This window comes from Hypomesus nipponensis, chromosome 12, assembly GCF_054491055.1.
Source record: "Hypomesus nipponensis isolate SF chromosome 12, ASM5449105v1, whole genome shotgun sequence".
NCBI classification, from domain to species: Eukaryota; Metazoa; Chordata; class Actinopteri; order Osmeriformes; family Osmeridae; genus Hypomesus; species Hypomesus nipponensis.
The window spans coordinates 13,105,825-13,128,374 of NC_140372.1; the positions used below are offsets into that span (position 1 = coordinate 13,105,825).

The 22,550-nt window shown below is 51.0% G+C and overlaps 2 protein-coding genes and 2 non-coding genes across 9 annotated transcripts in view; 2 read left to right on the forward strand and 2 right to left on the reverse strand.

Annotated features, from left to right (window-relative positions):
* dmd (dystrophin) overlaps positions 1 to 1,487 on the forward strand; it is a 68,195-nt gene extending 66,708 nt beyond the window's left edge. For all 3 annotated transcript variants that reach the window (XM_084667696.1, XM_084667694.1, XM_084667695.1), the window contains one exon: positions 107 to 1,487. Coding sequence is in view for 2 of the 3 variants with exons in the window: in XM_084667694.1 (XP_084523820.1) it covers positions 107 to 204 (98 nt within the window). In the remaining variant the exon portion in view is untranslated. The remainder of the gene's footprint in view (positions 1 to 106) is intronic.
* spag17 (sperm associated antigen 17) lies at positions 1,373 to 22,549 on the reverse strand. Of its 4 annotated transcripts, none has more exons than XM_084667698.1 (46): positions 22,043 to 22,549; positions 13,995 to 14,135; positions 13,724 to 13,783; positions 13,472 to 13,603; positions 13,136 to 13,319; positions 12,804 to 12,977; positions 12,540 to 12,706; positions 12,110 to 12,268; positions 11,969 to 12,023; positions 11,753 to 11,874; positions 11,475 to 11,612; positions 11,111 to 11,224; positions 10,857 to 11,007; positions 10,192 to 10,377; positions 9,855 to 9,967; positions 9,623 to 9,774; positions 9,398 to 9,525; positions 9,213 to 9,286; positions 8,707 to 8,949; positions 8,395 to 8,509; positions 8,208 to 8,315; positions 7,966 to 8,085; positions 7,693 to 7,814; positions 7,360 to 7,471; positions 7,101 to 7,267; positions 6,734 to 6,866; positions 6,374 to 6,576; positions 5,956 to 6,252; positions 5,645 to 5,866; positions 5,408 to 5,547; positions 5,161 to 5,291; positions 4,924 to 5,057; positions 4,575 to 4,757; positions 4,329 to 4,442; positions 4,195 to 4,237; positions 4,004 to 4,100; positions 3,819 to 3,866; positions 3,644 to 3,731; positions 3,214 to 3,307; positions 3,006 to 3,095; positions 2,640 to 2,794; positions 2,314 to 2,492; positions 2,169 to 2,229; positions 1,909 to 2,074; positions 1,624 to 1,780; positions 1,373 to 1,540 (listed from the first exon to the last, which is right to left on the reverse strand). In XM_084667698.1, exons 1-46 carry the CDS (start codon positions 22,145 to 22,147, stop codon positions 1,537 to 1,539), a joined length of 6,081 nt encoding a protein of 2,026 aa, XP_084523824.1. In that variant the 5' UTR covers positions 22,148 to 22,549; the 3' UTR covers positions 1,373 to 1,536. The 4 variants fall into 4 exon arrangements, with proteins under 4 accessions (XP_084523824.1, XP_084523826.1, XP_084523823.1 ...); XM_084667700.1 differs by having other exon boundaries at positions 4,924 to 5,054; positions 11,753 to 11,877; XM_084667697.1 differs by having other exon boundaries at positions 11,753 to 11,877.
* On the reverse strand, positions 15,514 to 15,704 carry LOC146261239 (U2 spliceosomal RNA). Its single transcript, XR_014724912.1, has one exon. It is a non-coding gene; the product is annotated as a U2 spliceosomal RNA (small nuclear RNA).
* On the forward strand, positions 20,153 to 20,343 carry LOC146261240 (U2 spliceosomal RNA). The gene has a single exon (XR_014724913.1). It is a non-coding gene; the product is annotated as a U2 spliceosomal RNA (small nuclear RNA).
* Position 22,550: the final 1 nt, after the last annotated feature.

The following is a 22,550-nucleotide window of genomic DNA, read 5'->3' on the forward strand; positions in this document are numbered from 1 at the left end:
TTCTCTCTTCCTCTCCTGCACATACATGTTTGTTCCTACATAGTGTTCATAGTTATAAAGCTTGTGTAAAAGTGTGCGTGTGTAAACCCTCGCTCCTCTGTTCCAGGTGTGGGCGTGGGCAGTCTGTTCCACATGGCCGATGACCTGGGCCGAGCCATGGAGTCATTGGTCAACGTGATGACAGACGACCAGAACACCCAATAGCACGCCGCCCTTGCCCCCCTCCTGCCCCACCCCCACCGCATGCTTTTCTAGTCAAAACAACTGGATTGGACAAGTTTACAAAGAGAATATTCATCTATTTTTGTGAAGGATCGCGATTAGAGACGTGAAGATTTCAGTAGTTTCCTAAGTCTTGAAATTGTTTTATTAACAGACGCAGGTTTTTAAACTTCTATGCAATTGTATAAAAAAAGAAAAGAAACCAGTATGTGTGTGTGTGTGTGTGTGTGTGTGTGCGTGTTTGTCCTGTGGATGTATTTGCCATTTCTTTGTAATGGACAAGGCATTTCAGATCTTCGTATGGAAAAGAGAGATTGTAACTATAAGGGTGCTTTGTATTACAAAACGTTTATAACCACAGAATATATACTACTGTAAAGGCCATGCAGACACCCTGTACCCTTTTAGCGTTGTGTGCCTGTACGTGTGTGTGTGTGTGTGTGTGTGTGGGGAGGTATGTTTTATCCACATGACATTATAGCTTTTACTTTCTGGCTAATCCACTTCCATGTTTTTCTCCATCCATCCATCATCCATCCATCCATTTGTTAGTCTATCACTGCACATCTGGCAGAACTAGCCTGTCACTCCTGTATGGGCAGGGGCGGGGCTTAGAGGAGGGCGGGGCTTAGAGGAGGGGGGCGGGGCAGACTAAGGTCGAATCTTTTCTGAATGTAATCACTTCCAGGACTGGAGTGTTTAAGATGACACTACTCTCCTAATCTGACCTGGATGAACCCTCCAGCACGCTCGGTAACGCCGTCCCGCCACCCCCCCCCCCCCCCCCTCCACGACACTACTGACCAGACAGACTACTGACAGCCCCAATGCACATTACTGTTGTCCTGGAAACAGTCCATCTTCATCTTTGTGCTGATGATGATGATGTTTGTTTTAGTTGTGTTGCTGTGGGCGTGTGGAGCCACAAGTGACTGCATGTGTGCACGCACACCCTTTATTTAATGTGTGGAAACCCACCTCAAGGTACTCTGCGTGTTGTCATGACAACAGTCTCGTGTGCTACGCTGGGAAAGCATGATCAAAGAGATTATTTTTGAGTTGTATCTGGTCGTTACCCTATTATAATTATTCATTACTTAATTTCTAACGCTTGAGTTACATTGTCGTCCATTGCTTTCTCAATAACTCATTTCTTTTTTGTTTTTCCACAACATATCAGACTCCACCAGATATATGCCTTACTATTGTATCATAACAGGCTTTACTGTGTATATCAATAAAGCACGCAGTTGAGTTGACTTGTACTGGAGTCTAGGAGTCTTCTGTACTTCCTGGATTTCACTGGCTCACAGATCACCTGACAGGTACAGGAAGAGACCAGCTTCAGAAACACAGAGACCTGGTGTGTGTGTGTGTGTGTGTGTGTGTGTGTGAACTGACCGTGCGGCGGTGGTGGGCGGAGCCGTTCGGAGAGGCAGGACCACTCCTCGTCTGATGGGGGGAGTGGAGGAGAGCAGATGGACCCTGGACCCCCCTGTGTGGAGTGAAATGGTACGGTCCGAAACCTGCCTGTCATACAGGCTCCCAGGCAGGATGGGTGAAGAGGGGGGTTAAGGAAGAGAATCATCACTGCTAACAGCAGAGGGGAGAGAGGGAGGTGGGCAGGTCTCATTTAGACTAGATAGGGGGGAGAGAGAGGGAGATGGAGGCAGTGGGTCAGGATATTGGCAGAGACGGCCAGATCCAGGGTCTCTGTCTCGGTGTGAATGAGGAGGCTCTGGGAGAGCTGGACCTCTCCTTCCCGTCTGTCCTCCTCCTGCCCTCCACCCTCCTGCCCTGCCGCCATGGCAAACAGCTGCACCAGGAGATCCACCTTCATGCCTGCTGCCACCTACACACACACACACACACACACACACAGGGTTAGGGAAGGCTGTCTGTGGCCTGGCCTGGGAGTGTGTTTGACGGGGTAGAGAAGAACTCACAGGTCCAGGACTATACGTCACTCTAAGGCCAGTGGAGGGAGGAGGCTGTTTCACGGTAAACCTGGAAGTTTTACACACACAACCACAATCATCAATGACTCTGTAGAAACAACAACGTTGTGTGGTAACCATGTGTCAGTCTCACCTGCAGGTGTCCACGCCCACGTTCCTCATCACCACGGTAACGGCGTAGGTGGACCCCTCCCTCAGAGAGCCGAAAGACACCTCTGAGGGGAGGAGCTCGAACCCTCGCCGGGCGGCCTGCTGGCCAATCACAGACACTGTCCTCACTTTCCTCCTCACTGGCTCCTCCACAGACAGGAACTAGAGAAACACAGGTTTTGGGGGGGGGTGTATGTGTGGGCGCGCATGTGTGTCTGCTGCATATGTATGGGTGAGTTTGTGTGTGTGTGTGCATGTGTGCGTGCATGTGTATGCGTGTGTGAGTGTGTGTGTGTGTGTGTGCAGTACCTGGTGGTTGGGCCAGCTGTGTGGTTTGGAGCTGAGGATGGAGGCTGGGAGTCTGACCGGCTTTGTCCTGGGCTGACCTGCTACGTCCACCTGGAGGCCAGACGTCCTACGTCTCTCTGCCCTCTGCTCTGACCAGCCAGCACCACCTCCTTCCCCTACACACACACACACACACACACGTCAGGGTATAGCTCAGCGGTTAGAGCACAAAACAGGAGGTTACACTTTCTAAATCGCCCTGTACTGTAGGTTGCATAGGATGAAAAGCGTCTGCCATCTGAATACATAACATGGATACACAGTGCTATACGTGGAGGTGTGTTCACTGTTGTACAGTTAGGGTGCGTTCTAGTGGGCGGGGCCGACCTGCCGTCTGCGGCGCGGGATTGGTGGGTTTCCCGACCGATGTCGAGTCACTTCCTGCTGCATGAGAAGGCGCCGGATTCAGACGCTGGGCTGCAGAGAACAACACAAACAATTAACACACACACACACACACACACAGAGCTGGGAGCATGTCGAAAGGGTTAGAACATGTTTGGAGTTCTACAGGTCTTCATGGAGGAGGTGTTACCCTTCTCCTGGGGGGCATCCCTGAGGAGGCTGTCTGATTGGCCGGTCTGGGGGAAGGGGGGCAGGTCCCTGGACAGGGCTGTCATGTCTGGTGCCTGGAGGAGAGAGGAGGGGGTGGGAGTGGACGTGGTGGAGTCAGGGCTGGCTAACACCTAACAGGCTTAGATGTGTGTTGGGTATGTGTGTGCGTGTAGGGTAGGTGTGTGTGTAGTAGGTATGTGTAGGGTAGGTGTGTGTAGGGTAGGTGTGTGTAGGGTAGGTGTGTGTGTGTTTAGGGTAGGTGTGTGTGTGTGTGTAGTAGGTATGTGTAGGGTAGGTGTGTGTGCGTGTAAGGTAGGTGTGTGTGTGTAGTAGGTATGTGTAGGGTAGGTGTGTGTGTAGGGTAGGTCTGTGTGTGTAGTAGGTATGTGTAGGTTAGGCGTGTGTCTGACCTCCAGGGAGGAGTCAGGCTGGAAGTAGGGAGGGATGATCCTGTTCCTCAGAGCTTCTCTCTGCAGCTTGTCCTCAGCCAGCTCCTGTCTGGGACACACATCACGGGCATCACACATGCAGACAGACATGCAGCCACTGGGACAGATAGGCGGGCAGGTCGGTAGCTAGGTGTACCTGTACTGCTGCATCCTGCTGGGCCACAGAGAACTGTCTGTACACTCTCTGTACAGAGACAGAGGGGAGGGGAGAAAGGGTGAGGTGGTCAGATGGGGACAAGGATGTTGTACTGAATACTCCACCTTGTAGTTGATGGAAAGAGAGGTGTGTGTGTGTGTGTGTGTGTGATGCTGTGGTCAAACCTCTCTGTGTCTGTGTGTGAGGTCTTGGAGACAACAGCAGCTGCATCCCTCTGCTGGTCACAAGACACGGCCTGACAGTACAGGGCAGCTATGTCCGCTACACACACACAAAAATAATCATGTACTTATCAACAGGGTCCAAAAGGTTTCTTGTTTTTGAGGAGCGCTGAGAGGGGCGGCTGGAGTCATACCTCCCCTCTTGTTCATGCTGGGCTCCTCAGAATCTGGAAGAGACTGCAGACAGACAAGAACTACCTCAGTGGACCTATTCAGACCCCTGTGTGTGTGTGTGTGTGTGTGTGTGCGTGTGTGCGTATGCGCTGACCAGGAGCAGCTTGAGCAGGTGGCTGGAACGCATCTTCTCCTCCTCAGAGCGAGGGTCCTTCAGCAGCATCTCCTCAGACCGCAGCTCCTTCTGGATCACCTGCTGCATGTAGTCCTGCGACACAGTCCCAGGTTACACCCCCACAACCGCACGGTCCCAGCTTACCCCCCCACAACCACACGGTCCCAGCATCAAACAGCACCACCACAACCCCACGGTCAGCCCCCCTCCCCCCCCCCCTCCTACCCGTAGGCGTGCTTCCAGAGTGCGGCGGAGGCGGAGGCTGACCGGCCGGTAGCGGAGCAGCTGTCGGACCTCCAGGGCGTCTGGGCAGCTGAGCAGTGGGGGGTGGGCCTGGGAACACAGGGTCCCTCCCAGACTCAGGCCCCGACCCAGGGATGACCCAAACACAGGGCCCGGAGTCTTCCTCTGGAGAAAGAGAGGGAGGGGTGGGGGGTGTTGTGTGACAGCTGGTCCTGATGTCACAATCTGATATCATCATTGACATCTAAATATGCCTATATATATATATATATATATATATATATGTGTGTGTGTGTGTGATTGTGTGAGAGGGGCAGGTGGTGTGCAGTGCCTCTGTGCTGGGGAAGTTGTCCCAGTTCCGTGACTTGAGGTTGGGAGGCAGAATGTCCTGGTTCTGTTTGGGCATCAGCCAGCTGGACCACACACTCTGCTGGCAGGGTTTCAGCATGGTTATAGCCACCACTTCTACACACGCACACACACACACACACACACGCACACCCACACTTTATAGTCTTGCACACAAAGCAAGGTGAGTGTGTGTGTGTGCGTGTGGGTGTGGGTGTACCCTCCAGGTCTGGTAGAGGCTCCTCCAGCAGAGCGATGGTGGGGTCAGAGTAGGCCTGGTCCAAGACATCCTCCACAGCCTGGACATGCAACAGCTCAGTCCCAGAGCCATCCTCATGGACCATAAACAACCTGACAAACACACACAAAGCACCATTCCACAATGAGCAAACACTAATCCTTGGCTGGAAAAAAGTCCACGAGCTCAGAGTCCTACACTGTGGAGGAGCTGAGCTGAGGAACATCACCTCGGAAGGTGCCGTTTACGTCCCATCACACGATCAGTCAACTCTCTCTCTTCTTCTTGGCTCTCCTCCTCCTCCTCCTCCTCCACTGAGGTCTCCACTGGGCTGGAGATCACCACTGGGCACTGACCGTCGACCATCACCTGCACGCACACACACGACCACACCAAACCAGGATGATGAAGCCTCTGTGTGTCACACAGGTTCTTGCTAGTCAGTCCTGCTCCCTGGCTGTCGTACCTGGAACTGGTTCCCCTCTGGGTCCACCACCTCGCACACAATGTCAGCGGTGTGGCTCATCACGTAGCTTCCTGGTTGGTCGCGGGGGCTCCGCCTCTGGGAGGTCAGGGCAGGGTCACGAGCGGGGTCAGAGGTCAGCGTGGGGCCGGGGGCCGAGTCAGACGTGTACGCGCAGGATCCGTCCTCCTTAATGACCAGCAGGCCCTCGTTGGCGGGAAACACCTGGAACGCACAAGTCTAGAACATCGGGAACGGCCGTGACACTGAAGCACGCCGGGAACCTTCTAGAACACGCGCACGCGCGCTCCCACCTGGTAAGCGCCGGTGTGCGTGGCGGTGACGACGGTCCCGTCTGCCAGGAAGATGTTGCAGGAGCGTTCCTCGGGGAACACGACCACTGACGCAAAGCCCTCCTTCTCCACCATCAACACCCTGTCTCGCTCCGGCGCGCTCTCCGCCCGCTCCGGCGCGCTCTGGGGCCTGGGTGCGTGTGGGGGCGCCCTCTGCTGGTAGAGGGTGGTGATCCTGGTGCCGTCGGCGTGTTCCACGGTCACAGAGCCGTCCGGCTCCACCACGGTCAGAACCTGGTCCTCCCTGGTCACCACCATCTGGTACACACCAAAACACACACATCAAGAAAAACACGCGAGCATGGAAGACCAAATATGACGATCGCCTTGTCAGCTCAGGTGTATCCAGGCCCAGAGTCTCCTCAGATGGGGGTCTCACCGTCTGGGTGATGGGGTCGGTGGCGCGGTAGGCCAGCGCGGGGGGGGCGGCGGTGACCGTGTGACCCCGCGTGGCCACTCTGAGGCCCGAGGGCGTGGTCGTTACCCAGCAGCCACTGTGGCTGTGGGCGGAGCTACGCGTGTCCACGGTGGGCTCCAGCTCCCCCTGCTCTGATCCCACAGTCTGTTTAGAGCTCAGCTTCCCTACACACACACGCGCACGCATTCATACACACACCCACAAGGACAAACACACACACACAGACAGACAACCACACACCAACACAGATACACCCGCGTATGAGGTAGGGCTGCATCAAGACAGCATGATTTCTTCCACTGACTGCTTAGCTCCACCCACCTTTCTTGTCTTTGGCGTTCTTGGGGGCGGGGTCCTTGGCTGGCTCCTCCCCCCTGGAGAGCAACTCCGGGGCGAGGGGGAAGACGGGGCCGGAGTCGGAGCTGCTGCTGACTGAGCCATCGGCAAACAACACCTGGGGGGGGGGGCGGAGTGGACTATGAGTGTGTGTGTGGAAGTGTGTGTGTGTTTCCTAGTGTGCTGATCCATCCAGTAACCTGCGTTTGTGGATGCGGCCACTCAGGAAGCCTGTTCATCTCCAGACACACCACACATCATCTGGTTTGAATCTGATCAGCAGGGTTGTGATAAAGCTGGTGTGCAGCAGTACCAGTGGCGCGTGCGTGTGTGTGTGCGAGCGCGGCAGTACCTGGGTGGAGCCGTCCCTCATGTACTTGACCACGGCTCCCTGAGGAGTGATGACCCGGGACAGCTCACTGGTGAGGGAGGGGTCAGGCTGGAGGGCGACTCCGCCCCCGCCCCCACGGAGGGGGAAGCTCTGCCTCAGCAACACGGCCTGCTCCGAGGGGGCCACACCTGCACACACACACACACTATTTAACACACAATACCACACAGACAGTTGTAGCCCACGCGGGGGATCGTGCGCGTGTGAGCGCGCGTCTGACCATCTGTGCTCTCTCGGAGGACCTGCAGCAGTAGACCACTGGGGGTGGACAGAGTCAGGCCCTGGAAGGGGGGGCAGGCTGCAGGGAGGGGGGGGCTCTCCCTGTCTGCGGGCTGGGGGAGAGACGGGAGGGGAGGAGGGGGGAGACATGGAGAGGGAGAAAAAACAGAGGCGAGACAGGAACACAGATGAAAACAAGGAACGTCAAAGATTCGAGAGAAACTGGCTTGTCACACACCGTGTACAGCACGTGATGGTGTTTCCATACATTAACCGAGAGCTCCTGTGTGATTCGTTGGTTGTTTGTGTGGGGGAGGGGGGGGGGAGGAGTCACCTGACTAGCCTGGTCCTCAGGTCCGACTCCCTCTTTGGTGTGGGAGGAGGAGGAGGGGAGGAGGGGGGAGGAGGCCAGGGGGGGAGGGTGCCCCTCCAAGCTAGGCCCGACACTCAGATCACCTACAGGTCAACACAAGCACACAGAGACCCAATCTCTCACAGGATTCTACGTACACACCGTCCCCCCGTCCCCCCCCCATACACGTACACATTACACATGAACGTCAACCCAGCCCCGAACGATCACCCAACACACGCGTCAAGGTCGAACCTGTGCGTTCTCCTGTGTCTCCATAGTGACTGTAGGACAAGTGGACGCCGCTGGCCAGCACCGCCGAGAACAAGCCCGTTTTCACACTCTGATTGGTTGGCCTGCTCCGTGGGGAGGAGTCTAGGGGGAGGAGGGGGAGTTCAGAAGTCATAGTGGGCCGTGTTCGAGGCAGAGTGGATGGATGGAAAGAAGAAAGGGAGGGAGGGAGGAAGGATCTGGAAGGATGAGGGACGTCCACCTACCTCCTGGCTCCCTGGCACCAGGCTCCTCCTGGCCTCTGTAGGGCTGACAGATGTGTGTGTAGAAGCGATGCTGGTCTTTCATCACACACACCTTGAGGAGAGAAGACCCTGGGAGAGAGCGACGGTACTGTGACTACAGAGCAGCAGGGCACAGCAGGTGTGTGTGCTTGTGTGTGTGTGCACCTACCCTGGATATATTTGATGCTCTCCACCTGGATGCTTCCTCCATCTGAGGGGAAGAGGGACTGCACCTGGCCAGACACCTGGATCAGGTTCCCCTCCATGCTGTAGCCGGTGAAGCCCTACATGCACGCACACGCACACGCACACACACACACACACACACACACACACGGGTCTGGATGAATCCACCGAGGTCGTTCTTGTCTGTCTCTCCAGTCTCACACATACACAGAAACGTCACAAACACGCATTTTCTCCAGGCTGTGTGTGTGTGTGTACGCTTGCATGCATGTGTGTGTGTGCAGCCAACACTCACAGCGAAGGCGTCTTCGGCGGCCTGTAGTTCCCCGGCCTGGTCAGCAGGGGGCGGCGCTGCAGGCGTGTCGGGGGTCTTGCTCACGTCCTCGCGGCTCTTCTTGGCGACCGGAGGGGTCTTCTTCTTGTCCTTGGACGAGTCGGCCCGCTCCGCTCCCTTCGCCGGCCCCTTCCCCTTCTCCTCCTTCTTGGACCTGGACACCTGATCCTCCTCCTTCAGCCTCTCCTGCTCCAGCTTCCAGGCCTGCACCCCCCCCCCCCACACACACACACACACACACACACACATCAGACTACAATTCTTTTTAGCTCTCAAATGAAGTTACAAATGTTTCTGATAACATGCACAAAAAAAATGCAAGCCATCCCTTATTAAGAGATACCCCAGAGAGAGATTGAGAGAGAAACAAGAAACAATAAGAAGGAGAGACAGAAATACAGAGAAAGAGCCAAAGATGGAGGCATGGAGACACACAGAGACAGACAGGGACAGAGACAGACACCAACTTTGAGGGAGCCTTCTCTGATGTACTGCTCACTACTAACAGCTTCCGCTAGAACAGGGGACTTGGTTGGAGAGACTGCAACACACCAAAAAGGCTGTTACGTACGGTAATATATCAAAACATATGTACATGTTTATGAATATATGTATTTATTGTATTGCATTGCTGCGGTCTGTCTCTTCTCACTTGAGTCTGATCTGAGATCTGCAGACCCTGTGTTGGAGCGCTCTCGCTCCACCTCCGCCGCCAACCACTTGACCTCCTCCTCTTTCGTCCAATCAGATATCGAGGCTGCCACATGCTCCAAGTACTTCCTGCCACAACAGGAAGGGATGTCTGACTGTCACTATCAGTTAGAAGGAGTGTAGACAGACGCAGAGGCAGGTCTGTGCTCCTCGGCGACATCGTTACCTGAACCCAACGTCAGTGTGGAGGGCCACGTCCCACAGTTCCTTGCACTGCCGCTGGGGGCTCATGGGATTATGGCAGATGACGTACACAGTGTCGTCACGGCTGCGGAATGTGTCCATGCAGCGGTACGTCTCCGAGGCAACCTGGAGGACCTGGAGAGAGGACAGCCAATCACACGCCTGGACGCACAGCACAGCCCAGCCCAGCACTGCCCAGCCCAGCACAGCCTCACCTGAGGGAGGACGTGGGCAGGGTGGTGTTCGGTGTAGTTCCAGTCCCGGAGAGATCTGAGTCTGCTCTTCTGGATGTCTGCTGCACTCAGCTGCTCAGGGTCACACCTCTCACCTGGAGGACAGGGGCAGACATCACATCACACACCTCACACACACACACACACACACACACGTATGACACACACGCACACACAGGTCACAGACACGCGTGTCACACACACAGGTCATAGACATGCACACGCATGTCACACACAAACACACCTCACACAGGACACAGACACACGCGCGTCACAGACCACAGACAGACACCCGGAACTCCGCGCACAGACCACCCACCCCGCGTGCCGCTCCTGAGCCTGTGGAGGCGCTTGGCGAAGGCCTCGGGCTCGTCCCAGGGAAGGAGGACGGGCTCTGGGGCTCGGCTGCGGGCCAGGACCCCCTCCTGGTCCAGCTGGGTCAGAGGCATGCCCTCCAGGACACCCCGACGGAGGCCACGCTCCACCTCAGCCCACCTCAGGGAGCCTGGAGGACACAGCCGGGCTCAGAGACACAGCACAACACACACAGCAGCCGGACACCAGGAGGCATGGCTTCATCTCTGTCTGAGACGTCGAGGCGCCTTCCTGGGGGCGACTGACGGGGCTAGGGGTTGGACTGGCAGTGAAGAGAGACTAGGGGTTGGACTGACACTGGGGAGAGACTAGGGGTTGGACTGGCAGTGGGGAGAGACTAGGGGTTGGACTGACAGGGGGAGAGACTAGGGGTTGGACTGGCAGTGGGGAGAGACTAGGGGTTGGACTGGCAGTGGGGAGAGACTAGGGGTTGGACTGACACTGGGGAGAGACTAGGGGTTGGACTGGCAGTGGGGAGAGACTAGGGGTTGGACTGACAGTGGGGAGAGACTAGGGGTTGGACTGGCAGTGGGGAGAGACACGTCTAGGAGAAGGGAGATGGTGACAGACTCACGCCAGCGTCCATACAGCAGAGTGGAGAGGTCTCACCATCGGTACAGTGGTGGATTAACTGATGGGTCCTGGCTTGCTGGCTGGAGGAGGAGGAGGAGGAGGAGGCAGGGAGGTTGAGCAGTGATGTCACCGGGGACCTCCTCATCACGTCTGCCTCTATCTGCATCGCCTCGAATCCTTTACACACCTGACAACACCAACGCAACTCTGGCATGAGCACAGGCTACTGTGGCTTACTAATGTGTATAGGGCGATGTGTGTATGTGTCTATGTGTGTATGCTGTACTTACAGGCAGCAGTTGCAGTCTGAGGGCCCTGTAGTCGTGGCTGTTGAACAGCAGGGGGCGCTGAGAGTCCATGCTCGGCTGAATGCTCGGCTGCACGCCTAACTCCTCCTGCAGCCTCTACAGTACCACGGAATAAACAAGATTCCCAAGTTCCTCATGGGTTAATTGAAAGTTTGTACTCTTGAGCCAAAAGGTGTTTTGATTGATAATAAGGGGGTGAGGGGTGCATCTCATTATTTTGCTCTTCTCTTTTCTAGTATCCTAAACTTGGTCATTCCAAACTCTAAACCTGCCCAAACCAAGTGATCCGAGTTTCTTCCAAACACGACACAGAGTGAACGTGGGCCCTGCGGGACCCGACTGTTACCGCGAGTTCGTCGCCGGGCCGGGCCAGGCCCAGCACGGTGGCCAGCATGTGGGAGGCCAGTCTGGGGTCCAGGCCCTCGGCTCTCTGCTCCGTATCAGACCCACTGAGGGGCGGAGACGTCTCCTCGCTCACCACCACCTGCACACACGGGATGCAGAGGTCACCCGGGGGGGGGTCACAAACACGGGGGGGGGGGGGGTCGTCCAGGGGTCATCCGGGGGGGGGGGGTCGTCCAGGGGTCATCCAGGGGGTCGTCCAGGGGCCGTGTGATCTCTCACCTGCTCCAGCATGCAGTGCAGGATGAGGGGCACCGAGCATGCCTCAGGGGGGATCTGCTCCAGCAGGTCGCTGTACAAACGCATGTCCACCTCCGTCGTCAGCAGGGGGGAGGGCTCGGACTCTGCTGGGGGGAGCGGGGGGGGGGGCTCAGAGTGTGAGTGTGCATGGGGGGGGTGAGTGTGTGAATGTGCATGAGTGTGTGCATGGGGGTGTACCTGGAACAGACTTCTTCTTCGACCCAGGGGTCTGAGGTGTGGGGGTCGGGGCAGCCTGCACACAAATATAAAACATGACATACCCCAGTGTGTGTGTGTGTGTGTGTGAGTGTGCGCATTTGAAGGTGTGTGTGTGTGTACCTCCACAGGGCTCTCCTGGCGGGGTAATGGGGCTCTGACGATGGAGGGCACCTGCAGCAGCCTCATGCTGCTGAGGTAGTGCTGGTGCTGCCTCCTCCAGTCCAGACTGTCATAGATCACACACACCAGACCCTCAAACACACACTGGCCCAATGCCAGCTGGACACACACACACACACAGAGCGACAGAGAGTCAGAATGAGTGACAAGAGACACTGATAGAGACAGAGAGAGAGAGACACAGACAGACAGACAGACAGACAGAGAGACAGAGAGAGAGAGAGAGAGAGAGAGGGAGAGAGAGAGAGAGAGAGAGAGAGAGAGGGAGAGAGAGAGAGAGAGAGAGAGAGAGAGAGAGAGAGAGAGAGAGAGAGAGAGAGAGAGAGAGAGAGAGGGGTTAGAGGAAGTGTAGATGTGGAGGTGTGCCCACCCGAGCCTCAGCGCTCTCCCCGTCCAGAGACGGCAGCGTCTGATTGGCCGTGTAGCTCAGCCTGGCCACGTCCCACAACTTGGAGAGGGCGGGGCCAGAGTCCAGCACCGCCTCCAGCTGAGCCCAGAACAGCTCCAGATCCCTCTGCCTCCTTCGTAGTCCAACCTCTACACACACACACACACACACACACACACACACACACACACACAGTCAGTCAGTCATACAGCCTCCTCCGGTCAGGGCGACCCAGGCGAGTCTCACCCTCATCCAGGAGTGGGTGCCCAGACCCTGGGTCAGGGGTGCGCCTCTTCCCCGAGGACAGCCTGATGACGTTGGCCACGTGCACGCCCATGGAGTCCAGCACGGCAGGGAGCTGAGCCTGGTGGAAGCCCACCACCAAGATGTAGTGCTGCGGCCCATCATCTGGCTCATCATCTACACTCACACACAACCATGACCACACACACACATGCACAACCACAATGACACACACAGACACGTGTGATATGGCAGGCTAACAGTCTTGTGGTGTACAGCCAGACCAGGGTTGGGTCCCCCCAGGATGGCCTTCTCCACCCTCCCCCCCTCCCCACCTGTGTACTTGTTGGTCTCGTCCTCGTCCCCCCTGCGTTTGAGATGGGTCTCCTTGGGCGGGGCGCTGGGCTCGGGGGCCTTCTTCCCCTCGCCCCCCTTGGCAGGAGGCTTCGCCGGCCCCTTGTCCTTGTCCTTGGCGGGCGGGGCGACGCCGGCCTTAGTCTTGGCCTTGTCATCTGTAGCCTGGGGCGGAGAGTCAGGAGAGGGGGTGAGGAGAGAGCGGGGAAGACCAGCTCTGACACAAAAGTATGTTCCTATTGTGGACGTCTACATCTGCCTGATGACATGAGCCTCTACACTACACCGTCTACATTAGACTCCTGGTTATCGATGACCTTCTGCTCGGCAGCTCTCCTCTGCTGGTCGCTGGTCTTCACTCCCAGCAGCTGGAACTTCAGCACTTTCCCCAGAAGATCAGCCGGCAGGTCCTCCCCTGCATCCAGCAAGGCCTTGGCAGCCTCCAGCACCTACACACACGCATTCACACACGTACACGCTGGTCAAACCATACTGCATGTCTTCCGGGAGACTGGCAACCATCTTTGGAGGTTCCCATCACCATCCATTGTAGCAGTAGGTAGACCTACCTCCCAGAACATGGGGGAATCCTTGGTCTTCTTGGTTTTTGGATTGCCCAGCTCGTGGATCTATGGGATGGGACTACGTCACTGAGTGTTCCAAAGGTGGCCAGAACTGTCCCCAACTCGGACACACACCTACCAGAGATACTTTTATACAGCTCTTGTGTTGGTAAAGTTGTCTTCTTTCCACCCAAATACAGTGTTGTTCCGAGATAGTAGGTATCAACACATTGTAATGGATATGCTGTAGTCATTGCTAACCCAACCAGCTAGCTACCTTCTCTAGGGTGTTGTCCCTGGACACCAAGCTGAAGAGCCGGCGGGTGGGCTTCAGCATCGCCAGTTGGAGAGCCGAAATGAGCTCCTCGTCCTCCAGACGCTCCCCCACCACTAGAGAAATACTGGCCCGCCACGATTCCTAACGACACAACACAAACTCTAACTAAGCAGTACAGTACTTAAAAAAACTCAATTATAATATCATTAAGATACGGGGGTCTTCGGGAAGTCTTCTTCTAACTTCTGTTAGCTCACATTAAAGTTAATATAACAAGAGCTAGCTAACTAGACTAATAATAGATCAATAAAATAGGGCTGTAATCGTTTTGTCACTTTAGTAACTCAATGCTTGATTTCCGTTGTTTTGTTTTATTTTGGAATAACGGAATAACCATATAACACAAATGGTATGAAGGACCATTATGCACGCTGGCTCAAGTGCAAAAGAGAAGGAGGAGGAGAGACGTGTAATAATTGGAGGTGTTCAGAGCACCAGAGAGCAGCAACGACTAGCTTTTTTACTTGTAATTTATCGGCGGGATTGGCTATTTAGGCTATTTGTATTATCTTGACATGTTCTTTAGTAGAAGACACACACACCCAGCTGGATGTACATGATGACCGAGTTTGCTAGTTACTTGGTTAATAAATAATGATCTTTAATGAATAAAAGTTTTAACAGCCTATAACGGATGCCTATAATGGATGGAAAAACAACTAACCAGGAACAGCAAATTTTGAATTGTCGAAACGAGTCCATAACCCTGACATAACCCTGACCCATCGCGGAGAGGGATGAAAAACACATGAAGAAATAAACTAGCATATTGTTTATGGGCACTGTACTGGAACAATGAGGGAAAAGGTTAGTTGTGAGCTGCCCCGCCCGCCCCGCCCTTTTCTCTCCTACCCTTCCCTACTCTAGTGGTGTAGTTTGGTGTGTATAGTTCTTGTGCAAGTTTTAGGCACAAAGAGTAAAAAGTAAAGCTATAATGCTTTAAGAATGAATGGAAATGAAAAGCTAAACTTTTTTTTTGAGCAACGTTGCACTTGCAGTATTGCCGCACAAATACAGAAGAAGAAAAAAAGGTCAAATTAATATGCAAATGAAAAGACAAAACTATGTACAAAATCTTGGAGGATTAAGACTTTTGCACAGTACAGTAAATACAGGGTGTAAGTACTGTAAATGTTCTCCGGTGGTGTCAGTGGCTCGCAGTACCAAAACACCAGTCACCTGAAATGTCCAGTCAAAGCCTGAACAGAAACCCAAATGGAGATGCGAGGACCACAGAACCTTCCTGACAGTGGTTGGACTTCCGTATTCGGGGAAAACCCATTTCAGAAGAGGCATTTCTCTCTATGGCTCTAGGTTTGTAGTGTGAGCAAATCAGAGATATTTTGGCATGATTGCCTTTGGTGAAATACGTAGCACTATGCATGATCTATACACTTCCATCTCTTAACTCGCCACGGTGTGTGAAATCTTATTTTTAACAGTATGTTTTCCCCTGGAGGGGAAGTGCACCGTTCCTGGAGGTACTGCAATACCAGGTCGATGCGTGGAGTGGACGGAGCAAGCCCCTATTCCATCTCCCTGTTCCAAAAATCAATTTAATATATGGTCCCCGGGTAGGGGACGTATCAGATATTAAACTGATAAGAACAGATACTACACTTGATCTTAGCCAAAAGGCCGAGAAGCGATACCGAACTGCCCCTCGAGGGACCCGAGTCATTTCCAGAAACGTCATATTACTATACGGCGTCACGATTGTAGCCTTATAATGAGCTAACGTTACATAATCCGTAAAAAAAAACTAAACGGTGTAAAAAAAAACAACATAATTAGCAAAGTAAAATCGCTTTCATCAACATGTAGTCTTTTAAAACTAACGTGAAAACGTGGTGTAGCTGTCACGTGATACATGGCCCTCCAATTGGAAATGAAATATAAAACTGTTGAAAATAATAGCAGTTAGACTACTCTTCCGAGAAACAACCAGCCAATAACATGTTCATTGTGTAATGGTGAAATATTTTATATTTTCGAGGAAGCCTATTTGAAGAGTGTTATGATAGCTCACGGAAGAGCAAACAACAGCAGCCATGCGAACAGCGGACTCTGGCTACGACAAAACCCTGCCCTCTGCTGGGCATCATACAGAACAGCAGCATCCACAGCATCGGGCTTCCCAACAGTCAAAAGACCGGTCTGTCACGCTGTTAAGCATAACCAACATGGGTGGATATGGATTTTGGCCATCAATTGGGACAGAAGATCAATCTTGTCTGAATCATTTAAATGCAAAAGTGGAAAAGATCACATTAGCCCTACTTCAGTTACCTACAAGTTAACAAGTGGCCTTGAATTTGACACACACGGTCAGGAGGATAACTATTGTAGTTATCTATAAGTAGTAGTATAATAGTTACTATAATAGTGAACTACCATGCGGAGGCGTGTTTTGAAGCTGCGCATCATAATCAGCCCTTTAAACGGCTAACAAGGTCAATGGTAAGCAAACGCGTGGTATTGAGTTAATAGCGGGCGAGGTACAGTTGCGCACTAAATATTAACATTTGATAGAGTTGGCTTTAAAGACAACAGTTCATTTCTATTCGACCGTAATTTGCGAAAACATGTAGCCTATTCTAGCTTGCAGTTCGACGTCAGCTAGCTGGGTCGGCAGCTCGCTTCTCAAGACGTGGTGCTATAGGGCCTTTTTGGAAGGCCCCGTGACCAAACAGCCAGGTAGCAAGCAAATACATCAACGTAGGCCTTCCTAACTCTACATGCCAACTACCAACTACCTCTCAATGTGTCTTCTTTAAGTCAATGCCGGGATGCATTTGCCGTGACACATTGTGCATCGAGTCGTTCGGTAATGGGGCCTAGGCCTGCTACCAGGCCTGGAACACACACAGGCCACGACGTTAACACAGGCCAAGTGTCCTACAACTCAGCAAAACTCAAACAACAGACACGAATGTCCTGACTATAGCTGAGCGATGACTTAACATTGACACACGTTAACTACATACATTGTCACGCATTTGGTAGGCTAATAAAAAAATTAAAAACTACAACAACAAACGCGCTTTCCGAATGACTTGGATCAGTGCGCTATAGTGAGAGCCCTTTCCTTTCTCCCCATCGAAGCACTTCCACTACAAATCCTGAAAATAACTCCGAAAAGTGCTATTTGCAGATTGCACTGAAGGCAGTAAATTCTAGCGAAGAGGAAATAGACAATGAAAGTAGCCTATGTATTTTCTTTTACTCGTCACAGACAGTTCACAGCACATCGGTCTGACTTCAAACTTGATTTTTGACTTGATTTGCCACAAGGCAAGCGAAATAGCCAACAATTCGAGGCTCATCAATTTGGCAGACTTGGAAAAAAATGTGTAGCCTAGGTCTGTCTATACGACTTGCAACAGGAGTTGGCTTAGTCTACCATTAAACATACTCACAGTTTGAAGGGTTGCATGCGGAAAAAACGACAACGTCGTTCCTCACGACATTGTGGCCTCACAGTTCAAACAAAGCATCCTGCAAGGCGTCAAATGTACAAAATACATTTAAACTGCTTTTCCACATATCCGTGTAGTTGTAGGCTATGGGCCTATTTGGTCCGTTGTATCCTCCCGAAGACAGTGCCACTTGCAAAAGGACAAATCCCATACTATGTGTTGACCTGCGCACACCTGAGAAATGTTAATGAGGTGCAAAACTTGAGCGTCCTGGGGGGGTTGGGAGGTGAGCAGGTTAGTGGATCTTCATTCCTTGATGGCTATTTTCCTAATCTAACAACAGATTCACAAGTCGTTGTGCAGAATTTTCAACCGTTGACAGACGCAAAATAACTTTTTGGAACTCAAATCCACATTTAAGTGTATAGTCTAACGACTTGTTTTTTGGTAGTGTCGCTTTATTGGGGAATAATGTAATAACAATATTACACACATGTTACAAATGTGACAACGTGTCTCCAATGTCGTCCGACGAGGCAAGGAAAATAGCCAACAAGGAATGAAATACAGGCTAACATGGGACCTACACAGCAAGTAATACAAGAGATCCACTAACCTGCTCACCTCCCAACCCCCCCAGGACGCTCAAGTTTTGCACCTCATTAACATTTCTCAGGTGTGCGCAGGTCAACACATAGTATGGGATTTGTCCTTTTGCAAGTGGCACTGTCTTCGGGAGGATACAACGGACCAAATAGGCCCATAGCCTACAACTACACGGATATGTGGAAAAGCAGTTTAAATGTATTTTGTACATTTGACGCCTTGCAGGATGCTTTGTTTGAACTGTGAGGCCACAATGTCGTGAGGAACGACGTTGTCGTTTTTTCCGCATGCAACCCTTCAAACTGTGAGTATGTTTAATGGTAGACTAAGCCAACTCCTGTTGCAAGTCGTATAGACAGACCTAGGCTACACATTTTTTTCCAAGTCTGCCAAATTGATGAGCCTCGAATTGTTGGCTATTTCGCTTGCCTTGTGGCAAATCAAGTCAAAAATCAAGTTTGAAGTCAGACCGATGTGCTGTGAACTGTCTGTGACGAGTAAAAGAAAATACATAGGCTACTTTCATTGTCTATTTCCTCTTCGCTAGAATTTACTGCCTTCAGTGCAATCTGCAAATAGCACTTTTCGGAGTTATTTTCAGGATTTGTAGTGGAAGTGCTTCGATGGGGAGAAAGGAAAGGGCTCTCACTATAGCGCACTGATCCAAGTCATTCGGAAAGCGCGTTTGTTGTTGTAGTTTTTAATTTTTTTATTAGCCTACCAAATGCGTGACAATGTATGTAGTTAACGTGTGTCAATGTTAAGTCATCGCTCAGCTATAGTCAGGACATTCGTGTCTGTTGTTTGAGTTTTGCTGAGTTGTAGGACACTTGGCCTGTGTTAACGTCGTGGCCTGTGTGTGTTCCAGGCCTGGTAGCAGGCCTAGGCCCCATTACCGAACGACTCGATGCACAATGTGTCACGGCAAATGCATCCCGGCATTGACTTAAAGAAGACACATTGAGAGGTAGTTGGTAGTTGGCATGTAGAGTTAGGAAGGCCTACGTTGATGTATTTGCTTGCTACCTGGCTGTTTGGTCACGGGGCCTTCCAAAAAGGCCCTATAGCACCACGTCTTGAGAAGCGAGCTGCCGACCCAGCTAGCTGACGTCGAACTGCAAGCTAGAATAGGCTACATGTTTTCGCAAATTACGGTCGAATAGAAATGAACTGTTGTCTTTAAAGCCAACTCTATCAAATGTTAATATTTAGTGCGCAACTGTACCTCGCCCGCTATTAACTCAATACCACGCGTTTGCTTACCATTGACCTTGTTAGCCGTTTAAAGGGCTGATTATGATGCGCAGCTTCAAAACACGCCTCCGCATGGTAGTTCACTATTATAGTAACTATTATACTACTACTTATAGATAACTACAATAGTTATCCTCCTGACCGTGTGTGTCAAATTCAAGGCCACTTGTTAACTTGTAGGTAACTGAAGTAGGGCTAATGTGATCTTTTCCACTTTTGCATTTAAATGATTCAGACAAGATTGATCTTCTGTCCCAATTGATGGCCAAAATCCATATCCACCCATGTTGGTTATGCTTAACAGCGTGACAGACCGGTCTTTTGACTGTTGGGAAGCCCGATGCTGTGGATGCTGCTGTTCTGTATGATGCCCAGCAGAGGGCAGGGTTTTGTCGTAGCCAGAGTCCGCTGTTCGCATGGCTGCTGTTGTTTGCTCTTCCGTGAGCTATCATAACACTCTTCAAATAGGCTTCCTCGAAAATATAAAATATTTCACCATTACACAATGAACATGTTATTGGCTGGTTGTTTCTCGGAAGAGTAGTCTAACTGCTATTATTTTCAACAGTTTTATATTTCATTTCCAATTGGAGGGCCATGTATCACGTGACAGCTACACCACGTTTTCACGTTAGTTTTAAAAGACTACATGTTGATGAAAGCGATTTTACTTTGCTAATTATGTTGTTTTTTTTTACACCGTTTAGTTTTTTTTTACGGATTATGTAACGTTAGCTCATTATAAGGCTACAATCGTGACGCCGTATAGTAATATGACGTTTCTGGAAATGACTCGGGTCCCTCGAGGGGCAGTTCGGTATCGCTTCTCGGCCTTTTGGCTAAGATCAAGTGTAGTATCTGTTCTTATCAGTTTAATATCTGATACGTCCCCTACCCGGGGACCATATATTAAATTGATTTTTGGAACAGGGAGATGGAATAGGGGCTTGCTCCGTCCACTCCACGCATCGACCTGGTATTGCAGTACCTCCAGGAACGGTGCACTTCCCCTCCAGGGGAAAACATACTGTTAAAAATAAGATTTCACACACCGTGGCGAGTTAAGAGATGGAAGTGTATAGATCATGCATAGTGCTACGTATTTCACCAAAGGCAATCATGCCAAAATATCTCTGATTTGCTCACACTACAAACCTAGAGCCATAGAGAGAAATGCCTCTTCTGAAATGGGTTTTCCCCGAATACGGAAGTCCAACCACTGTCAGGAAGGTTCTGTGGTCCTCGCATCTCCATTTGGGTTTCTGTTCAGGCTTTGACTGGACATTTCAGGTGACTGGTGTTTTGGTACTGCGAGCCACTGACACCACCGGAGAACATTTACAGTACTTACACCCTGTATTTACTGTACTGTGCAAAAGTCTTAATTTCTTCTTCTGTATTTGTGCGGCAATACTGCAAGTGCAACGTTGCTCAAAAAAAAAGTTTAGCTTTTCATTTCCATTCATTCTTAAAGCATTATAGCTTTACTTTTTACTCTTTGTGCCTAAAACTTGCACAAGAACTATACACACCAAACTACACCACTAGAGTAGGGAAGGGTAGGAGAGAAAAGGGCGGGGCGGGCGGGGCAGCTCACAACTAACCTTTTCCCTCATTGTTCCAGTACAGTGCCCATAAACAATATGCTAGTTTATTTCTTCATGTGTTTTTCATCCCTCTCCGCGATGGGTCAGGGTTATGTCAGGGTTATGGACTCGTTTCGGCAATTCAAAATTTGCTGTTCCTGTTTTTTTCATCCGTCATAGGCTGTTAAAAAAACTGATATTTATCAAAGATCATAATTTACGTTTAGTCATTTAGCAGACACTCTTATCCAGAGCGACTTACAGTAAGTGCAAGGACATTCCCCCGAGGCAAGTAGGGTGAAGTGCCTTGCCCAAGGACACTGTCATTAAGCACGGCCGGGAATCAAACCGGCAACCTTCTGATTGGTAGCCCGATTCCCTAACCGCTCAGTCATCTGACCCCCCTAATTTATTAACCAAGTAACTAACAAACTCGGTCAACATGTACATCCAGCTTGGTGTGTGTGTCTTCTACTAAAGAACATGTTGTCAAGATAATACAAATAGGCCTATAAATTACAGGTAAAAAAGCTAGTCGTTGCTGCTCTCTGGTGTTCGGAACACCTCCAATCATTACCAGTCTCTCCCCCACTCTCTCTTTTTCACCTGTGCCAGCATGCAACAATATGGACAAACAAACGAGTGAATGGTCCTTCATAACATTTGTGTTATATGGTTATTCCATTATTCCAAAATAAAACAAAACAACGGAAACCGAGCATAAAGTATTTTCCCTTAGTCTGGATCTGACATCCGAAATGGACAAAACGAACCTATTTGTCTTTTTTCTTGCAGATACCAGCATAAAGAATATGGAATAATCAAACTGACGATTAATCGCTCATTATACCATTTGTGCTATATTTCATTATAAAAAATAAATAAAACAATAGCTACAACACAAAACAAGCCGTTAAACGTATGATACTGTAAATATGTGTTTGACTTGAATTACTAAAGTGACAATTATAACGGCCCTATATTGTGTTTGTCAACATGGGTTGCTTAATAGAAGAAGAAAAACACGGCCACCAGGTACAAGGACCCAACTTGAAATCCCCGTTTTGAAAGTCGCTTTATAAACATTTCTTACTTAGAATTAGCTAGTGCTAGCTCTACTTGCCTCGTCAAACTGTGCAGAAGTGAGCCCAGCGTCCCACGCCTTGTTTCCAACAGCTGTTGCAGCAGGGGTGGAGACTGTGCCACTTTTGACTCTCTTGGGTACCATTATCAAGACCACCTAGCTATTTACCTGTTTGCAAATGACATCACCTCATCTATAAAAACCAATCGTCTCAAACCTTCAAGTTGCTTGTAAATTTAAAAGTTTGCTAGCCAGCGGGATAGCACTAGTAGCAGTGATAGTTTGTGTACTGTCTCCAGACGCTCCGGTTGCCGTTAGCAACCTCTCCAGTGAGCTCAGGCGATTTTACCGTGGGTGCATTTGCACCCCCTATTGTTGGGATGAAAAAAATTACTTTTTCAAATTAATGTAAAAAACCTTACAATTCGTTAAGATCAAAGATTGAAGATTAACATCTACGATACATTTTGAAGACGTTTTTTGTAAGCAATCACTAGCCTACCCTTTGCACCTCCAATTTTAAAACCTAGAATCGCCTATGCATGTG